The 19,721-nt window shown below is 49.3% G+C and overlaps 1 protein-coding gene across 4 annotated transcripts in view; it reads right to left on the bottom strand.

Moving 5' to 3' along the window:
• Eya2 (EYA transcriptional coactivator and phosphatase 2) overlaps positions 1–19,721 on the bottom strand; it is a 183,264-nt gene that overhangs the window by 5,421 nt on the left and 158,122 nt on the right. For all 4 annotated transcript variants that reach the window (NM_130427.2, XM_039104164.2, XM_039104163.2 and 1 more), the window contains 4 exons: positions 15,102–15,191; positions 5,353–5,411; positions 3,348–3,508; positions 175–289 (listed from right to left, as the gene is read on the bottom strand). In NM_130427.2, coding sequence (NP_569111.2) covers positions 175–289; positions 3,348–3,508; positions 5,353–5,411; positions 15,102–15,191 — 425 coding nt within the window. The remainder of the gene's footprint in view (positions 1–174; positions 290–3,347; positions 3,509–5,352; positions 5,412–15,101; positions 15,192–19,721) is intronic.

Genomic DNA, 19,721 nt, shown 5'->3' with positions numbered 1-19,721 from the left:
CTAGGTGCCACAAGACGGCACAGGTCAGTTCTAATCTTTTGCAAGTTCTCACAGCGGGTGTCCACTGGGCCTTGAAGCACCAGTCCAAGCCCGGAAAGCATGCAAGCGAGAGAGCCCTGCCCAGTGTGAGAATGAGGTGTCACCACTGTGCACTGGTGAGGGGTGGCCACTTGCCGAGAGTTGATGAGGTTGAGGGCCTTCAGGGAGTGGGTGAGCCAGAGGTCAGTCAGGGCCTCCAGCTCAGCGCGCAGCTGCAGCCATGTCTCTCTTTTGGGAGCGCCTATCAAGCCTGTAGTAAAGGCAGTGAAGAGGACATCCTCGTGTTAGAAAGAGCTGAGGGGAATTAGGGAGTCAAATCAGAGCACTCAAAGGCAACTCAGTTTAGCTACTGTACCTTCAGAACATCCACTGACTGATTCATTACCTATCCACTCAGCTGTCTACACAACCATTCACACATCCATCCCTCCGTCTACCCATCCACCCATCCACCCATCCATCCCTCCATCTACCCATTCATCTACCCATCCATTCATCTACCCATCCATCCACCCATCCACCCATCCATCCCTCCATCTATTCATCCATCTATCCATCCATCCATCCATCCATCCACACATCCATCCACCCATCCACCCATCCATCACTCTGTCTATTCATCCATCCATCCATCCATCTATCCTTCCATCCATCCATCCATCCATCCACCACCCACCCATCCATCCATCCACCCATCCATCCACCCACCCATCCATCCACCCATCCATCCACCCACCCACCCATCCATCCACCCATCCACCCACCCACCCACCCACCCACCCATCCACCCATCCATCCACCCACTCATCCATCCATCCCTCCATCCATCCACCCATCCACCCACCCACCCACCCACCCATCCATCCATCCTTCCATCCATCCATCCATCCACCCACCCACCCACACATCCATCCATCTACCCATCATCCATCCACCCACACATCCATCCATCCACCCACCCATTCATTCATCCATCCACATATCCATCCCTCCATCTACCCATCCGTCTATCCATCTATCCATCTATCCATCCATCCATCCATCCATCCATCTATCCATCCATCCACACATCCATCTACACATCCATCCCTCCAACTATTCACCCATCTACCCATCCATCCATCCATCCACACATCATCCATCCATCCATCCATCTATCCACCCACCCATTCACCCATCCATCAATCCACACATCATCTACACATCCATCCACACATCCATCCCTCCATCTACCCATCCATCCGTCCATCCATCCATCCACCCATCCATCCATCCATTCATCCATCATCCATCATCCATCCATCCACCCATCCACCCATCCATCCACCCACCCACCCATCCATCCATCCCCCATCCCTCCATCCATCCACCCATCCACCCACCCACCCACCCATCCACCCATCCATCCATCCAACTACCATATAACCCCACCCACCCATCCATTTATCCATCCATCAACCTATCCACTCATCCATCAATCTACCGACCCATCCATCTACCCAGTATCTCAAGATTGTCTTCTGTGTGTGTGGAATCGTAACATGTACTGGGTTCAAACCATTAAGATGGACACGAAGACAGCAGAAGATACTAAAGACCAACTTTGCTGAGATCTTACTATGCACAGAGCACGTGCTTTTAATGAGACTGCCTTCCTTTCATCCTCGCAGAAGCCCGAGAGATGGGCACTGATTGCATTCTGTCTTTTAGATGAAGAAGTAGGCCCTGCCAGGGGCTGACACACTTGCTTAGCACAGGGAGGAAATCATGGAGACAGGACCAGCAGCTGACTCCCTTGATGTTTCTAAATTATCTTTCTCAGTTTAGCCTTCAGCTTCCTTTAAAAAAAAGTTCAGAGTCTCCGGACCAACCCATCTCAGCTCCCTGCCTCACCTCCCTGCCAGGGCTCTAGTGTCTTTCTATGCTGGGCTCAGGTTTCTCTTTGTTCCCCGAAGCACTAGGTGCATGCCTGCCTCAGGACCTTTGCACGTTCCATTACAGATCCTGAACCGTCTTCTTCTTACCTTCCTCATCTTTTACCCAGTTTAGTCCTCTACCCAATGTCTAGGGTCAGGTCCCTCCAGGGTATCCTCTCCCAACACATGGACCTCTTCTTCCCAGGGCTTTGCACAAGGATTTAAAACTATAAGCTCATGAGTCAGTGCTTGGGAGGCAGAGGCAGACAGATTTATGTGAGTTCGAGGCCAGCCTGGTCTACAGAGTGAGTTCCAGGACAGCCAGGGCTGCTAGAGAAACCCTGTTAAAACAAAACAAAACAAAACAAAACAAAACAACTACAACAACAACTATGAGATCACGTGTTTGATGCCTGCTTATCCTCCTGGCTGTCCTACTCTAACAAGACATGGCCAGGACGGCCTTGTGGGATACATAGGGCCATCCTGGGTGATAAGGTGGCAGCCTGTGTTGGGGAGGGTGAGATCACTGGGACATAATGCTGCTGCCCTGTGCCACCCCAGGCCATGCTTTTGTAATTAGCTTCTGGTAGCTGCTCCAGGGACAAGCCTTGGTCCTCAAACTGCACACCCAGCATGGCTTGGAAGGACCTCGGCCTTCTGAGAGCAGCAGGCTTGAAGGATGGCAGGGGTGGGGCCAGGCATCTATATTCTTCTAGGAACAGATGCAGTCTGCCACCAGAGCAGCTTTGGTGGTGTCAAGAAGACTCATGGGGACCCAGCATTCTGGGACAAGATGTGTCACTCACTGAGTGACATCAAGCCAGCCAGGAGTGGTTGGCAGACATTTGTAACCACAATATTTAGGAGGCCAAGGCAGAAAGACTGCTGTGAGTTCAAGGCTAGCCTGGGTCCATAGAAAGGCTGTGCCTCAAAAGCCAAACCAGGACTAGAGAGTCTGGTCTGGATGGCCAGCATTGTGTAAAAAGCACCAACCTGTGATCACAGTGATGGAGAGGCTGAGACAAGAGGGTCCCTGGGCCTTGCTGGCCAGCTAGCCCAGCCTAGCAGCAAGCCCAGGTTCAGTGAGAGATCCTGTCTCAAAAAACAAGGCAGAGAGTGATTGAAGAAGATACTGGACATCAGCCTCCACATGCACACATACGTATGTACCTGCATATATGTGTACATACACAAACACACACACACACACACACACACACACACACACACACACACACACACCCCGAATCAAACAGCCCACTGATTTTCTTGTATTCATAAATCTTGCAGAACCTTCTAAAGTCTGGCTCACAGCAGGGCCCAGGAACACCTGACCTAGTCTATGTTCGCCCCCACCCCCATCATTCACCACCCACCCCCGTCACTCACCGCCCACGTTGTTGCGGTAGGTATTGTACATCTCCTTCACCCGACGGTAGCGGAAGGCTAGTTTCCTCATCCAATCCACACCGCCGTGAACACCTGTACCCAGGCACAAGCTGGCCCCTGGCGCCGTGCTGTGGAAACCATCAGTGGAGAAGTTGTATGTGCTGGAGAGACAGGACAGGGATGACATTAGTGTGAGGAGATTCAGGTCCCTGGACCCACAGTAGGCCTTGTGGTATCCATGGGTCCCTGGACACACTTGGTATGTGTCCGAAGGGAGGAACTTCAGCTCTCATTGGATTCCTAAGAAGGCTGCATGCTTGCTGGGGCCGTGCACAAGCAAGGGCCAAACAGAGCCCTTGTCTCTGTCTTTGGGCATCAGAGTGAACCCCTAGACTCATTTGGAAACTGTCACTGCTTCTACACACAGTAGCCAAGCCTGAGAAGGCCTCCATCTTTGCCCCGTGGAATTCCAAGTGCCAGTGAACTGCTCTTACTGGGGGCCAAAGTGTTCAGAACCCTGGGTCTGACACCTCTGTGCTCCTCTCTTTTCCTTCATCCAAACAAGACACCTCAAGTGTGCTTACCGCAACAACATCCTTCAGGAGGAATAAGTAAACTGGCTCATGTATCTTCACTTAACTTTTAAACTTTACTTAAAATTTGACCTTTGCTTAATCTTTAAACCTTGTGATTACACTTCTGAAGCAACTCACCCGGCCACAGGATCTTACAGGTGTCCACATCTATCTTTCTGTAATCAATTAATCTCTCCATCATCCTCCATCTCTCAGTTATCCAATTTTAATCATCTACCTACCTATCTATTGGTCCATCCATCCATCCATCCATCCATCCATCCATCCATCCATCTACCCATCCATCCATTGATCCATAGATCCATCAATCCATTGATCCATCCATCCATCTATCCATCCATCTACCCACCCATTCATCTACCTACCCATCCATCCATCCATCCATCCATCCATCCATCCATCTTCATCTATTACCTACCTACCTATTGATTGTCTATTTATCTACCAACAGTCAAACATCAATCTTTCTATTAATATTCATTCAATTGTTCATTATCTACTTTTCATCTATCACTGACATAACATCTAGCAATCAGCTAATCTATCTACCAGCTATCTATCGTCTATCTATCTATGTATCAGCTATCAGCTATCTATCACCTATCCAATTACCTCAGTTAATTAATCCCCAATTAATCTGTTGATTATCTTTCTACTATTATTCAATCTATCAATCAACTTTCAATTATCTCTCTGTATCTATTATCTACCAGTTATCTATCTATCTATCTATCTATCTATCTATCTATCTATCTATCTCTCTATCATCTATCAATCCATCTATATATCTGTCATCCATCTACCCATCTATCATCCATCCATCCATCCATCCATCCATCCATCCATCCATCCATCCATGTATCTTCTATCTATCTACTTACTTACCTATCTCATGGCAAAGACAATAAAGTGGCCTCCCCTTTGAGTCTTACTCTTTCCCTAAATACCTTTCTTTCCATCAGACTCTGCAGAAAATCTGGGGTTGGGGCAATGTGTCAGTGGGTACAGTGCCTGCCTCACAAACCCGAGCACCTGAGTTTGGACCCTCAGCACCCATGAAGGATGCAGTGCATGGAGAGGTAACCTCAGTGCGGGGCTGGGGTGCTTTAGAGAGAGACAGGAGGATGCCTGGGGCTGTTGGCCAGTCAGGTTAGCAGAAAGAGTAAGCTCAAGGTTTACTGAGAGAGCCCATATCAAAAATAAAATAAGTGTGATAAAGGGAGACGTGTAACATCTGGCATTACACACACATGCACAGATAAGAACATCTGTACACACTAAAACCACTAATGAAAAAATCCACGTTGGCTCACCCTGAAATCCTTTTCTTAGGTAAAGACAGGAGTCCAGTTTGACCTGTGTGGAGGTCCCCAGGTGGGAGGGAAACTCCTCAGGCCCCAAATCCTTACCTTAAGTCCTGGCCATTGTCATCGGATGAGACATCATCCACGTGGATTTGGTCACAGTCCTTAGGAAATGTGAAAGGACAAAGGTGGGCCAGTTAGTCTGCAGTGAAGGTGATGTTTTTGTCTAATGTAGCCCGGCCTGGCCTCGAACTCACTGTGTAGTGGAGGATGACTCTGATCTTCTGATCCTCCTGCCTCCACTTCCTGAGTGCAGGGGAGCCTCACCACCACCAGTGATAGACCTAGGGCTTCATGCCTCCTCAGCAAACACTATTATCACATCCCAGACTGGTGGCCTTGGTTTTTTTTTTTTTTTTTTTTTTTGCTTCTTTTTTTCAGAGCTGGGGACTGAACCCAGGGCCTTGCGCTTGCTAGGCAAGCGCTCTACCACTGAGCTAAATCCCCAACCCCAGTGGCCTTGGTTTTAAGAGTGCGTTTCCTAAGCTGAGGGTGGGTGAGCTCTGGAGCTGGCATTCCTGGGGGCTGGTCTGGGTTTGTCACTAAAGGTTAGGGCCTCGGCTGAGGTGCTGACTGCTTTCTCTTTGGCTCTCATATGAACAAGTCTGTGACCACAAGGAGCGATGACATCAGGTAAGTGGCCAGCTCAGCTGAGTGAGCTTCCCACGTGTAAAGGGGAATGACTGATATGGGACTGGGGGGACTCAGGCTCCCCCAGACTCTAGGAAAACAGTTACCCTGGCCATCAGGTGGGTGCTATTTAACCTTCACAACACAGGGAGGTCTGTCACATCCAGGCATTAACCTCGGCCGGTCACCGTCTGCTCCACAAGCCATGGGTACTTGCTCTGTGCCTCAGTTTCCCTTCTGTATCAACAACCACCTGTACCTGAGGACACCATAAAGCAGGATGCACAGAAAGTTCTATGGAAAGTGCTGCTCTAGGACAAAGGAGTTTGTCAACATCCAACTCCTGGACTGGGTTAGTGAGCTCTGCCAGGAAATAGCTTGGAAGCTGGGGTCACGGCAAAGTGTGTGTGTGTGTGTGTGTGTGTGTGTGTGTGTGTGTGTCCATCCATGGTTATGTGTGCACACATATACTTGCACACTCATCCATGTGGTGGCCAAAGGCTGGTGTTGGGATAACTTTCTTCTTTTTTCTTTTAAGAAGCACACGGACAAACCCATGGCTCCAGCCACGTATGTAGCAGAGGTTGGCCCTACTGGGCATCAGTGGGAGGAGAAGCCCTTGGTCTTGCCAAGGCTCGATGCCTCAGTGTAGGGGAATGTCAGGGTGGGGAGGCAGGAAGGGGTGGGTGGATGGGTGGACGAGGAACACCCTCGTAGAAACATGGGATGGGTGTTTATGGACGGGAAACCAGAAAAGGGGATAACATTTGAAATGCAAATAAAAAATATCCAACAAAAAAAAGAATTGGAACTTGGATTTAATTAATTAACTAATTAATTACGTTGTATGGGCCTCTGTGTTTTGCCTGCATATATCTCTGTGTGAGGGTGAAGGATACCCTGGAGCTGGAGTTAGAGTGTTGTGATCTTCTGTGTGGGTGCTGGGAATGGAATCTGAGTCCCGTGGGAGAGCAGTCAGTGCTCTAACCACTGGGCCACAGCTCCAGACGCTCCCAAAGTGTGTTTTGAAACGATCGCCAACATCTAAACCAAGGGAACCTCTTTCTGAGTTCCAGGTACTATGTCACTTGGAACTGAACTTTGGCTGTGTCCTGGGGCCTGGAAGTCCACATTGTTTACTTGGTGCTTGTGGATATCTGAGATTTTTGCTTCACAGCCATCCTGCATGAAGTAGGGTCCAGGAGTCATCCTAACACCCTGATGAGTTTCATTTTTCTTTTGAGACAATTAAGTTGGTCTCTAACTCACGATGTGGTCAAGGCTGACCCAGCACTATTGATCTTCCTGCCTCCACTACATGTGAACACAGTACGGGCTCCCACGGTTCCTTTCTGTGGTGCCAGGGATGGAGCCAGGGCTTTGAGCATGGGAGGCAAGTGCTCTGCTAACTGAGAGGCAGCCCCATCACCTAACGGTTTGCATCCACAGTGCAAGGCTGCCCTTGCAGATCCAGGCTTGCAGAAAGCAGCGTGAGCACTGTCTGTCTTACATGCCCTGCAGACCTGGCACAGGCTGTCCTTCTCTCGGGCCTGAGCGCCCTGTCGGGGTCAGACAGCTCCCACCCCAGGGCATCCCTGACTTCAGGGGAAAGGCACGTAAAGAGGCTCTGCTTTTCTCATCTGTGAGGGATTGTCAGGGGCGCTAAACTGTGACAACAGGCGCGATCACATTTCGGACTTCATAAAACACCATGACACTCGCTAGACGCTACCTCATACTCCACCAGCTGACCTGGATCAAGTTACCCCTCGAGCCATCGGCCAAGGCCACCGGACAATGCAGGGGACAGGAAGCCTGACTGGGCTTTCTGGAGGAAGATTCCTGCTCCTAATTCTGCTGTATCCCCAGGTGTGTAGGATGGTCCTCAAAGCTGGAGGGGAGGTACCTTCATATGGATTGCAGAAAAACTCTGGTCTATCTCAGGTCAAAGGGGACTAGCCTGAGGAAGGGGTTTCAGTGGGACAATGACAAAGACAGAGTTCTGACAACCTCTACACAGGTGAGATGATATGGATTAGGGAACTTGTGGAGAGATCAACCATATGTTTGCTTATTGGTGCAGTGAGGGATGGGAGGAAGGGCACACAACATGCACATGGACACCCATGCATACACACACTCGCACATACAACACACAAACACACATACACATGTGCACACACATGTGCACACACATGTATTCATACATGCACACACGTGCACACACATACACACACACCACACACAAACACATGCACACGGACACATGCACACGGACACATGCACACACCACACACATAGATAACACATCCCTCCCCTCTGCCTACTGGAACGGAGGGGAATGACCGGTGGTATGCCCACTGGGGGAATTCCGACTTCATAACCTGGAAGACCAGGGCAGGTCCTCAAGTTTGCTCACAGAAGGATTCCAAGGCGTCCAAAATTGTGGAAAAGCAGCTAAGAAGGAGACATTCACTATGGGGTTGTGTGTGTGTGTGTGTGTGTGTGTGTGTGTGTGTGTGTGTGGACAGCGACCTACTAAAATATGCAATATTTTAAAAGAACAGATACAGAGAATCTGAAAGTGGGAAAAGAATGATCTAGATGTTTATATCTGGCAGGAAACAACAGATCCATGGGAAGAAGCTGAGGTTGACCCGGCAGGCAGTAGAGGATTAGCCATATCTAAACAGTGCCAGCAAATCGATGATAAAGATAATAGAAATCATGAGAGCAGGGGGCATGGCCCAGACAGACACCCTTGTGTAGCAGGTACACAGCTCGGCTGGCTCAGAGTCCTCCCCAGCACCACTATCACCATGACAACAAAACAGGGGCTGGGGGCGTGGCTCAGCAGCACAGTGTTTGCCTGGCAAGCATGGGCTCTAGTTTTGTTCCTCAGTACAGAAAAAACAATAAAAACAGTTAAGGGCTGGGGTCTAGCCTCCTGCTGGTAGAGTGCTTGCCTAAAACACACTAGGAGGCTCTACGTTCCTTCCTCAATAACACACACACACACACACACACACACACACACATACATACACACACAGATACACACATACACACAAATACACACATAGACACACAGATACACACACCACACACACACACACATGTACACACACAGAGAGACACAGAGACACAGACACACACAGAGATACACACAGACATACAGATACACACACACACACACATACATATACATGCACACACATACACAGAGAGAGACACAGAGACACAAACACACACATACACATACAAATACACACACATGTACACACAGAGATGCACACATACACACACACAGACACAGATACACTCATGTAACACACAGAGAGAAACAGATACACATAGAGACATACATACACACACACACACACAGACGTGCATACACACACAAACACACACACAGACGTGCATACACACACAAACACACACACGTGCATACACACACAAACACACACACAGACACAGATACACTCATGTAACACACAGAGAGAAACAGATACACATAGAGACATACATACACACACACACACAGACGTGCATACACACACACACACACAGACGTACATACACACACATACACACACACAGACACAGATACACTCATGTAACACACAGAGAGAAACAGATACACATAGAGACATACATACACACACACACACAGACGTGCATACACACACACACAGACGTGCATACACACATAAACACACACACAGACACAGATACACTCATGTAACACACAGAGAGAAACAGATACACATAGAGACATACACACACACACACACACGTGCATACACACACAAACACACACACAGACACAGATACACTCATGTAACACACAGAGAGAAACAGATACACATAGAGACATACATACACACACACACAGACGTGCATACACACACACACACAGACGTACATACACACACATACACACACACAGACACAGATACACTCATGTAACACACAGAGAGAAACAGATACACATAGAGACATACATACACACACACAGACGTGCATACACACACAAACACACACACGTGCATACACACACAAACACACACACAGACACAGATACACTCATGTAACACACAGAGAGAAACAGATACACATAGAGACATACATACACACACACACACAGACGTGCATACACACACACACACAGACGTACATACACACACATACACACACACAGACACAGATACACTCATGTAACACACAGAGAGAAACAGATACACATAGAGACATACATATACACACACACACACAGACGTGCATACACACACACACACACAGACGTACATACACACACAAACACACACACAGAGGTTAAACACATATTCATTACTTTTGAATAAATGACTGAAAACTTCCTGGGAGGAGACAAGCCTAAGATGTTCTGTGAGCTTTCACTGTGGCAGGCAGGGGCTCTGCCCAGCCCTTTACATACATCAAGGGAGACTCTTATCTTCCCACCTCACACGGAGAAAGTGAAGCAGAGAATGCCAGGGCGGGTTATGGGCTGAACTGTCCTCCTCACAAGAAGCTGTGTGGGCATCTTAACCTCCGATGCCTGTGAGCCTGTCTTTATTTGGAAGTCGTCACTGAATTCGACTCTGCTGAGTCCCTGTTTTTCTTTCTTTCTCTCCCTCTGCACCCAGGGGAGACTTTTGCCTTTGTCTGCATCACCTGCATGAGCCTAATATGGTTTGATCTGGGAAGCTAAGCAGGGTCAGGCAGGTTAGGGCTTGGAGGAGAAAAGGTGCCGATCTGACACAGGGAGCAGCATGCACGGAGGAAGAGTGCTGCCAAGATGGGTGACACACATGCACGCTGAGGCACACCGGAGACCACCAGGAGCCTGTGTTCCTCACGACCTTCAGAAGGAGCTACTCTCCACCTTGGCCTTCTCCCTCAGCCATAGCACACTGGCTCCTGTAGAGGCTGCAGCGCGTGCACACAGTGTGTGGGGTTTTTCTGCCGGGGAGATGGGCCGTCTCCTTTCTTGCTTACTCATGGTTGTGCTGTCTGTCAGCACGGACCTGTGAGTGCTTCTTCTGCACTTTGAGTTGGAACTTAATAGCTCATTATTTATTACGAAATGAACAATCACCCCAGCTGTAGCCACTGGGGACCCTTTCAATTACATCCTGTTCCTTTGACATCATGAATCACTGGATTTTGAGAGCTTCCTTAGTTTTAAGCACTTAGATTTAAGTGTCCTCTCCTCTTCAGCAAATCCGACTGGTGGTTGCCACCACAACCAGCTTTCCTTATTTTCTTTCTCTCCTTCCCTTTCCTTCCTTCATCCCTTTCTTCTTCTTCTTCTTCTTCTTCTTCTTCTTCTTCTTCTTCTTCTTCTTCTTCTTCTTCTTCTTCTTCTTCTTCTTCTTCTTCTTCTTCTTCTTCTTTTTTGGTTCTTTTTTTCGGAGCTGGGGACCGAACCCAGGGCCTTGCGCTTCCTAGGTAAGCGCTCTACCACTGAGCTAAATCCCCAGCCCCCTTCTTCTTCTTCTTCTTCTTCTTCTTCTTCTTCTTCTTCTTCTTCTTCTTCTTCTTCTTCTTCTTCTTCTTCTTCTTCTTCTTCTTCTTCTTCTCCTCCTCCTCCTCCTCCTCCTCCTCCTCCTCCTCCTCCTTCTTCCTCCTCCTCTTCCTCCTCTCTCTCTCTCTCTCTCTCTCTCTCTCTCTCTCTCTCTCTCTGACAGTATCATTCATTCTGTCCCAGCTTCTGGCCTTGAACTCATTATGTAGCCCAGGCTAGCCTCACTACATAGACCGGGCTGGCCTCACTATGTAGCCCAGGCTGGCCTCACTACACAGCCCAGGCATGCATTGCTCTTTGCTCTGTGGATGTGATGTGACTAGCTGCTTTGAATACCTGAGATGTTGAGGTCCCTACAGTGGTGGACTGTAACCTGGAATTGTGCCCTAAAATAAACCCTTACTTCTATAGGTTGCTTTTGTCAGAGTGTTTCATCACAGCTACAGAAGAGAAGCCAGGATTCCAGGTAAATCCAGGGGCTCCATTACGGCCCCTCTGCTACCCTCCTGCTGTCTTCAGAGTTTCTCCACCTGACATGATGTGACATATGTTCTTGGTTGGGTTGAGGAAGCAGGAGAGTCCCCTGAGGGCCCTATTTATAGATAGCACAGCTAACAGGATGCTGCTCCCCAAGCCTCTGCACACAGAGTCTGTCATAGGTGCCTGCCTCCCTCCTGAGCCTGGTGCAGCCCACCCTGGGGAACTGCTCTACATGGTCCCACAGGGCTGCCTGTCCAAGCAAGCAGCCTGTGTGTCTACTCCTGGAAGACGTGGGTTCAATTCTGCCAAGGGACCCTGGGGCACCTGGCATGGGGACGTTGCTGAACAGGGTTTGGAGAATGAGAACAATTTGGAGTTCCCCAGCAGCCCCAGTTGTCTGGTGCCTGAGGTGGTTCCCCACAAACTGTGGCCATGACGGTCACTGCCTTTGGGGACTGAGAGAAAAGGGGCGGCTGGAGGAGGTCTCCATTGCTCTTCTGTAACCCCATATTCTAGTCCCAGCACCTACATGGACCTGGCTCGCCCCAGCCTATGCTCCAGCCTCGGGGGAGCCATGCCCTCTTCAGGCATACATAGACAAAAAAAATGTAGTTAAAAGGAAAGGAATCAGGCAGTGGGGGGCATACCTGAGCTCAAGGCCAGCCTGGTCTACAGAGAGAGTTCCAGGACAGCCAGGGCTATACAGAGAAACCCTGTCTCAAAAGACTTCAAGAGGAAAAAAAAAGACCAGAGGGTGGGAGTCTGCAGGAGTTGCCTGGAGCCCACACGTATCTGGCTGATTCCTCACTCACCAAGATGGACGGAGTGCCCTGTGCCTGCCTGGGCCTCCTACTGCTCAACCACAAAGCCATTTGCAGCCCTGTGGTCTTCGTAGGGGCCCCTTGATGTCTAGCTTCTGCTGGGAGCTATTTCTACCCCACAGCTTAGTCCTCAGGGGTGTTCGAAATGCCGGCGACATCCTCAGGGTAGGCAGCAATGTCCTTTCATGTCCGGCTTAATCTAGGTCGCCTTTAGCTTTCATTCTGTTCTGAGTGACTGGGATGATAGTTTACAGTCAGCGGAAGCTGCTTGAAGCCTGTGAGTCCATCGGCTCTCCGGGGGGAATCCGTCCTCTTCCCTCTAAGCAGAGCTGTTCACTTATCATGAGGAAGGGTAAGTCTTACTTCCCTCCTTGCTTGGTCTGCCGAGATACTCACAGGTCACCTTTCAACCTGATGGCAGCTGTTAGCTTGACCCCGGGGGTGGTGGTGGTCGTGGGGACTCTTTTTCTCTCTCTCAGCCTTTGTCTGTCTGTCGTCTGTCTGTCTGTCTCTTTCAGCTTTTGTGTCTATAGTTTTGTTCTACTTTATTCAATTTGTTTTTTTAGAACCCCCTTCCTCCAATGTTAAAATTTAGAAATTATTATTATTGTGCATGTGCGCATGCGCGTACACATAAATCTGAAGCGAGTGTGTGCATGTGCCACAGTGTATAGGTGAGGTCAGAGGACAAGCTTCCTCTCCTTTCAGCTTTGTGTGGGTTCTGGGATCAAGGTTAGGAGGCCCCAAACACCTTTACTTTCTGAGCCATTTCACTGGCCCCAAGGAATTCTCTTTAAATATGTTTTTCCTTTGAATTTATCCCTAAATCTTTCGATAGAGACTATGTCCAAACAAATGAGTTAAGCTATGTCTGACACTCTCTGCCCTTTTTGTATCTTGCTCAGGGGTCCAAGGGCAAACACACTAAGCGTATTTTGTCTGTCTCTGTCCTTCTCCCTCTACAGAAGAATGTAAATTCTGCCTTCCGGTTTCCATCTGCGCCTGGAGCTGAACCCGTGCCACAGCTCTCTGCACCAAATCCTGCTGGGAGAGAGTTGGTCTCCCAGGCATGCTGACACACCTGAGAGCACAGGAAATGCAGGGACAAAGAGTGGAGCAGAGACTGAAGGAAAGGGCATCCAAAGACTGCCCCACCTGAGGATCCATCCCACATGCAGACACCAGAGCCAGACACTGTTGCTGATGCCAAGAAGGGCTTGCTGACAGGAGCCTGATACAGCTGTCTCCTGGGAGGCTCTGCCAGAGACTGACAAATACAGATGTGGATGCTCACAGCCAACCATCGGACTGAGCATAGGGACCCCAATGGAGGAGTTAGGGGAAGGACTGAAGGAGCTGAAGGGGCCTTATCTGACATCAATGGGAGGGGAGGCTCTTGGTCCTGTGAAGGCTCAATGCCCCATTGTAGAGGAATGCCAGGGCGGGGAGGTGGCAGTGGGTGAGTGGGTGGAGGACCACCCTCTTAGATGCAGGGTAAGGGGATGGGATAGGGGGTTTGCAGAGGGGAAACCGGGAAGGGCGATAACATTTGAAATGTAAATAAATAAAATATCCAATTAAAAATGAAAATTCTTTTCTAAAAAGCTTCCACTCTGGCCCCACTGCTGAGCATCATTGTCCCAAGAGGATCTGCACTCGTCTGCCTTAATGAACATATTAAGTAAAGGCATCTCAGAAGGAAGAGGAAGAGAGGAAGAGGAAGAGGAAGAGGCCAGCAGGTTTTTTTTTTTTTTGTTTGTTTGTTTTTAAACTGGGTTAGCAGAACCACCATCCCACATGACTGGAGCAGGGAGAGAGGAGGGCCAGCAAGGTCACTCTGACAAGAGTGCCCCCCCAAAAGGACACTGACTAAGGTTTTGTACTTTCTTAGGAGTCATTAGTGGTTCGAGTCTCTGAGAGAAAAGGGTCGGCTGGAGGAGGTCTCCATTGTTCTTCTGTAACCCTGCATTCTGGTCCCAGCACCCACATGGACCTGGCTCGCCCCAGCCTATGCTCCAGCCTCGGGGGATCCATGCCCTCTTCTGGCATACATAAATTAAAAAAACGTAGTTAAAAGGAAAGGAGTCAGGCAGTGGGGGGTGCACACCTGCGCTCATAGGATCTCTGAGCTCAAGGCCAGCCTGGTCTACAGAGTGAGTTCTAGGACAGCCGGGGCTACGCAGAGAAACCCTGTCTCCAAAAACTCTAAAAGGGGGTGGGGGGGAAGAAAACATTTCTCTCAGAGATGGCACCCCTGACCCCCAACTAAACAGGAGTAACCCCGGCAACTGTGAAAGCGAGCGTGGCGTGCTGACCTCCAGGTCATTGAAGAACAGGTGTGTGTCAGCGAGGTTGAAGATCATCTCCTCCATCATCAGGCCGATGCGCACTGACGTCGTGGTGTCCTGTGGGAAAGAGAAGGGACAGCTTTCTGCATGTGTCGCCTCTGGGGCTCTGGAAGGCAGCTGGATGTCTCTGCTCTTCCGGCTAGCTCCCGACTCTTGTGCGGCTGAGAGAATGGCCTGGGATGAGGGGAGCTTGTTTACACCAGGAGAGAGGAGGCAGAGATCATCCAGTGCGACCACCCTGGAGTGACGGCTACAAGCGATCTCTGAGAAACCATGACAGGGGACGGAAGCAAGCTGGTCAGAGCATATAGTGCAAAACAGCTAGGCCATGCCGATGTGTCCATCCCCCATCTCCACTGCGTAGAGCACAGCTGGCTACCGTAGTGGTTCATTGTCAACTCGACAGACATAGATTCATCGTGGCAGCGCACCCCTGGGTGCGCCTGTGACGATGTGCCCAGAAAGGTTTGCCTGGTGGGAAGACCCAATCAGGTGTGCACAGCACCGTTGCCTGGGCTGGGATCCCAAACCAAACGAATAAGGAAAAATGAGAAAGGGGCTGGGTAGAGCCGTCATCTGTCTCTGCTCCCCGACTGGGGACCCAAACTGACCAACCGCCCCAGGCTATCACCACACGACTTCCACCCCACGAGAGATTGTACTTTCAAACCACGAATGGGAACGAGTCCTTCCTTCTGTAGCTTAGCTTGCTTTGGTCAGGGATCTCATGTCAGGAAAGAAGAAAGGAGGCTTTGCTCCCAGTCGCCCCTCCCGGAGGGCGATGCATTCCACGGCACAGTGAACAGGGCCGGTGGTCTGTTGTGTCTGACTCACAAATGAAGGGCTGCTTGTTTTTTGTTTTCTTTTGTTAAAGATTTATTCATTATTTTTGTTATGTATATGAGTGCTCTATCTGCATGTACACCTGCATGCCAGAAGTGGGCATCAGATCTCAGCACAGATGGTTGTGAGGGTTTGAACTCAGGACCTCTAGAAGAGCAGACAGTGCTCTTAATGACTGAACCATCTTGACAGCCTGTGTTTTGTTTTGTTTTGTTTTGTTTTGTTTTGTTTTGTTTTGTTTGAGACAGGGTTTCTCTGTGTAGTCCTAGCTGTCCTGGAACTCATTCTGTAGACCAGGCTGGCCTCCAACTCACAGATCACTCTGTTTCTGCCTCCTGCAAATACTGGAATTAAAGGTGTACACCACTACCTTAGCGTGTGTGTGTGTGTGTGTGTGTGTGTGTGTGTGTGTGTGTGTGTGTGTGTGTGTGTTTCGGTGTTTGATTTGGTTCTGAACTGTCCCCACAAGCTCAGGTAGTGAATTCTTGGTCCCTATCTGTTTGTTATTTTGGGAGTTTCTGGAAACTTCTGTGGATGGGGCCTAGCTAGAGGAAGTAGGCCAATGTGGGTTGACCGTTGTTGTATCCTGTCTTAGACATGTCTTTGTCTTCCTTCCTTTCCTCCCTCTTTCCCTCCCTCTCTCTCTGCTTTATTCCCCCCACGAGGTGAATGGTGTCCTCCTCACACAACTGCTGCCATGATGTTCTGTCTGAGGGCCCAGGACCAAGCAACCACGGGCAGAACCCTCTGGAACACGTGAGCAAAGTTAATCTTTCTTTTTTAAAGTTGTTTTTCCAGGTGCTTGGGGCACGGCTAGATACAAGCTCACAGTGTTTCCAGCCTGTGAAGAGAGAGATGCATCGCCCCTGCACAGAGACTGCGGATCCTGAAAGACTTTAGAAGACAGATCTGCTGGGCCCTGAGGGCTCAGGTGTTGTATGTGGCACAAGTGATATCTCAAGTCCAGTAGGGAGCTTTAAGAGCCCTGCAGTCGGGCTGGAGAGATGACTCAGCGGTTAAGAGCACTGACTGCTCTTCCAGAGGTCCTGAGTTCAAATCCCAGCAACCACGTGGTGGCTCACAACCATCTGTAATCAGATCTGATGCCCTCTTCTGGTGTGTCTGAAGTACAGTTATAGTGTACATATATAAATGTGATAAATAAATAAATCTTAAAAAAATAAAAAGAGCCCTGCAGCCTCCTACACTCTCCACAGCACAGATCTCTCTTCACAGAGCCTAACCTATGCCCAGACTCCAGGATAAAGGTAATGAGGGGCAGACTTGCAGATGACAGTGGGTTCAAGTGTGTGCCTGTCAGTTTTTATTGTCAACTAGACACAACCTAGAGTCGCCTGGAAAGAGGGCACTTCAGTTGAGGAACTGCCTCAGTGTTGGACTGGCCCTTGGCCTCGTCTGAGAGAGACTGTCTTGATTGGTGATTGGTACGGAAGGGCCCTGTGCACTGGGAGAGCGCCATCCTTAGGAAGTGGGTCCATGCTATGTACGAAAGCTTGCTAAGCATGAGCCAGCAACCCAGTGAGCAGTGTTCCTGCCTCCAGGTTCCTGCCTCCAGGTTCCTGCCTCCAGGTTCCTGCCCTGTTTTCCTTCTGTGAGGACTGTGACCCGGAAGTATAAACCTAATAACTCTTTCCTCCTCTAAGTTGCCTTTGGTCACTGATTACCACATCAAAAGAAACAAGAACAAACCTTAAGTGAACACTGGACAGAGGGCTGGGGAGATGGCTCAGGCAGTAAGGGGCTTGCTGTTCAAGCGTGAGGACCTGAGTTTGATCCCTGAGCCTGAATGTATATAAAACACTCAGTGTGGTGTGCAGACGTATGATCTCAGTGTTGGGAGGCAGAGACAGGTGGCTCCCTGCTAATCAGACTAGCCTAACTGGTGAGCTCTGGGCCAGTGAGTGAGACCTGTCTCAAGCTAAGGCGCATGTCGCTTAGTAATAGTAGCTCAGATTGTCCACTGGCCTCCGTGTGCACATGGACCCATGACCGTGAGCATGCACACATACACGCACACACAAGTACATACCCACAGAGAGAGAGAGAGAGAGAGAGAGAGAGAGAGACAGAGACAGAGACAGAGAGACAGAGACAGAGAAACAGACAGACAGAGACAGGGAAAGACAGAGACAGAGAGACAGAGACAGAGAGACAGACAGACAGAGACACAGAGACAGACACAGAGAGAGAGAGACAGAGAGACAGAGACAGAGAGACAGAGAGAGACAGACAGACACACACACAGAGAAAGAGGGAGGCATTTTTTGTAAATAATTCCAAACTCAGACTTCTTTTGACCTTAAAAATAAAACAAAATTAAAAAGCGAACAAGACAACAAAAAGGAAAAGTACAAACAAGGGGAGAGCAGCTGTGCAGAAGCAGGCCAGGACAACTCAGGGCTTCAGAGCCTTCTGTTCAGGGTTCTGGCCAGGAGGTGGCAGACAGAGACTCTGTAATTGCAGAGGGCAATGGGGAACAAACCTCTTGGAGCCTGGGAGTCAGTGTGACCCAGGAAAGGTTGCGTGCCTTCCCTCTGTGCCTGTGCAAGGCCACTGTGAAAGGCGTGCCCGCTGTGCACCTGACTGTGAGTGTGACTCTCTCACGCAGGGGGAGAGAGGAGAACAGTCATCTGACTCAGCACAAAACAATCACTGTGGTAAGAACCGTTTCTCTGAGGAGAGTGTTTATGTCGTTCTAAGAGACCGAATTGCGATATGAGTGAAGCCGAGGTCGGCATGACATGAGCAGGAGGTCTATGCTTGTGACCAGAAGGGTGAGAGACAGGACCTTCATTCTTTTTGTTTTTGACAGGGCCTCATGTAGCCTAGGCTGGCCTCGAATTTACTATAGAGCCAATGCTCATCTTGGATCCTTGTTTCTTTTCTTCCATCTCCCAAGTACTAGGATTAAAGGCCTCTTGTAATGTATTTATTCTTTTGGTGCTGGGAGGGAACCCAGGGCTTTTGCACGTGCTAGGCGAGGGCCCCAGCCTTGAGAACTAAAATTTTTATTCACGTTTTGCGAAGTCAGAGGTCACAGAGAAGACAGAAAAGGGAAACTTGGAGATAAGAATCTAAGTAGCACAGCACAAGTTGAAGATTGTCGCCTCCTGGCAGAGAGCAAAGGTGGTGGCCGGTGGGGGCTGCTGTTTGTCAAATACTTATCTGTATATGATGCCACGAATTCAAAAGTGTACACAGGCTTTTCTTGGGTTAAAACAGTTACGAATAATTGGCAACATATTCTGAAATACCACTTTGCTTTTTTTAACCCGGGGGAAAAATTCATTCTCATTATTGTGCTTGAATGTGAAAAGCCCCGCAGGTCCAAGTGTTTGAACGTTTGGTACCCACATGGCGGTTCTGCTTTGGAAGGTTGTAGAACCTGTAGGGGGTGGAGCCTCACTAGAGAAAGTGGGTCAGTAGGGCTGGCTCTTTGCTTGGTGCATCCTGAGGATGCAGTGTGGCCTCCTTGCTCCCCTGTTTTCCCAGACACCACGGACAGACGGTGCTCCCCCTCAGACTGTGAGTCCAAGTGGCCCTTTCCTTCCATAAATTGCCTTTTATCAGATATTTGGTCAGAACAAATAAACTCACGAGCAAGGGACCTACGTAGGGACGATCCTTACAGAACTGATGGCAAGTTGCAAAAGATGGGAACTTTTGCAATCTTTTTTATTTATTTATTTATTTTTCAGAGCTGGGGACCGAACCCAGGGCCTT

The sequence above is a fragment of the Rattus norvegicus genome, chromosome 3 (genome assembly GCF_036323735.1).
Source record: "Rattus norvegicus strain BN/NHsdMcwi chromosome 3, GRCr8, whole genome shotgun sequence".
In the NCBI taxonomy this organism is placed as follows: Eukaryota; Metazoa; Chordata; class Mammalia; order Rodentia; family Muridae; genus Rattus; species Rattus norvegicus.
The sequence above is the reverse complement of the archived record's forward strand: the minus strand, read 5'-3'. Positions and strand labels throughout refer to the sequence as shown.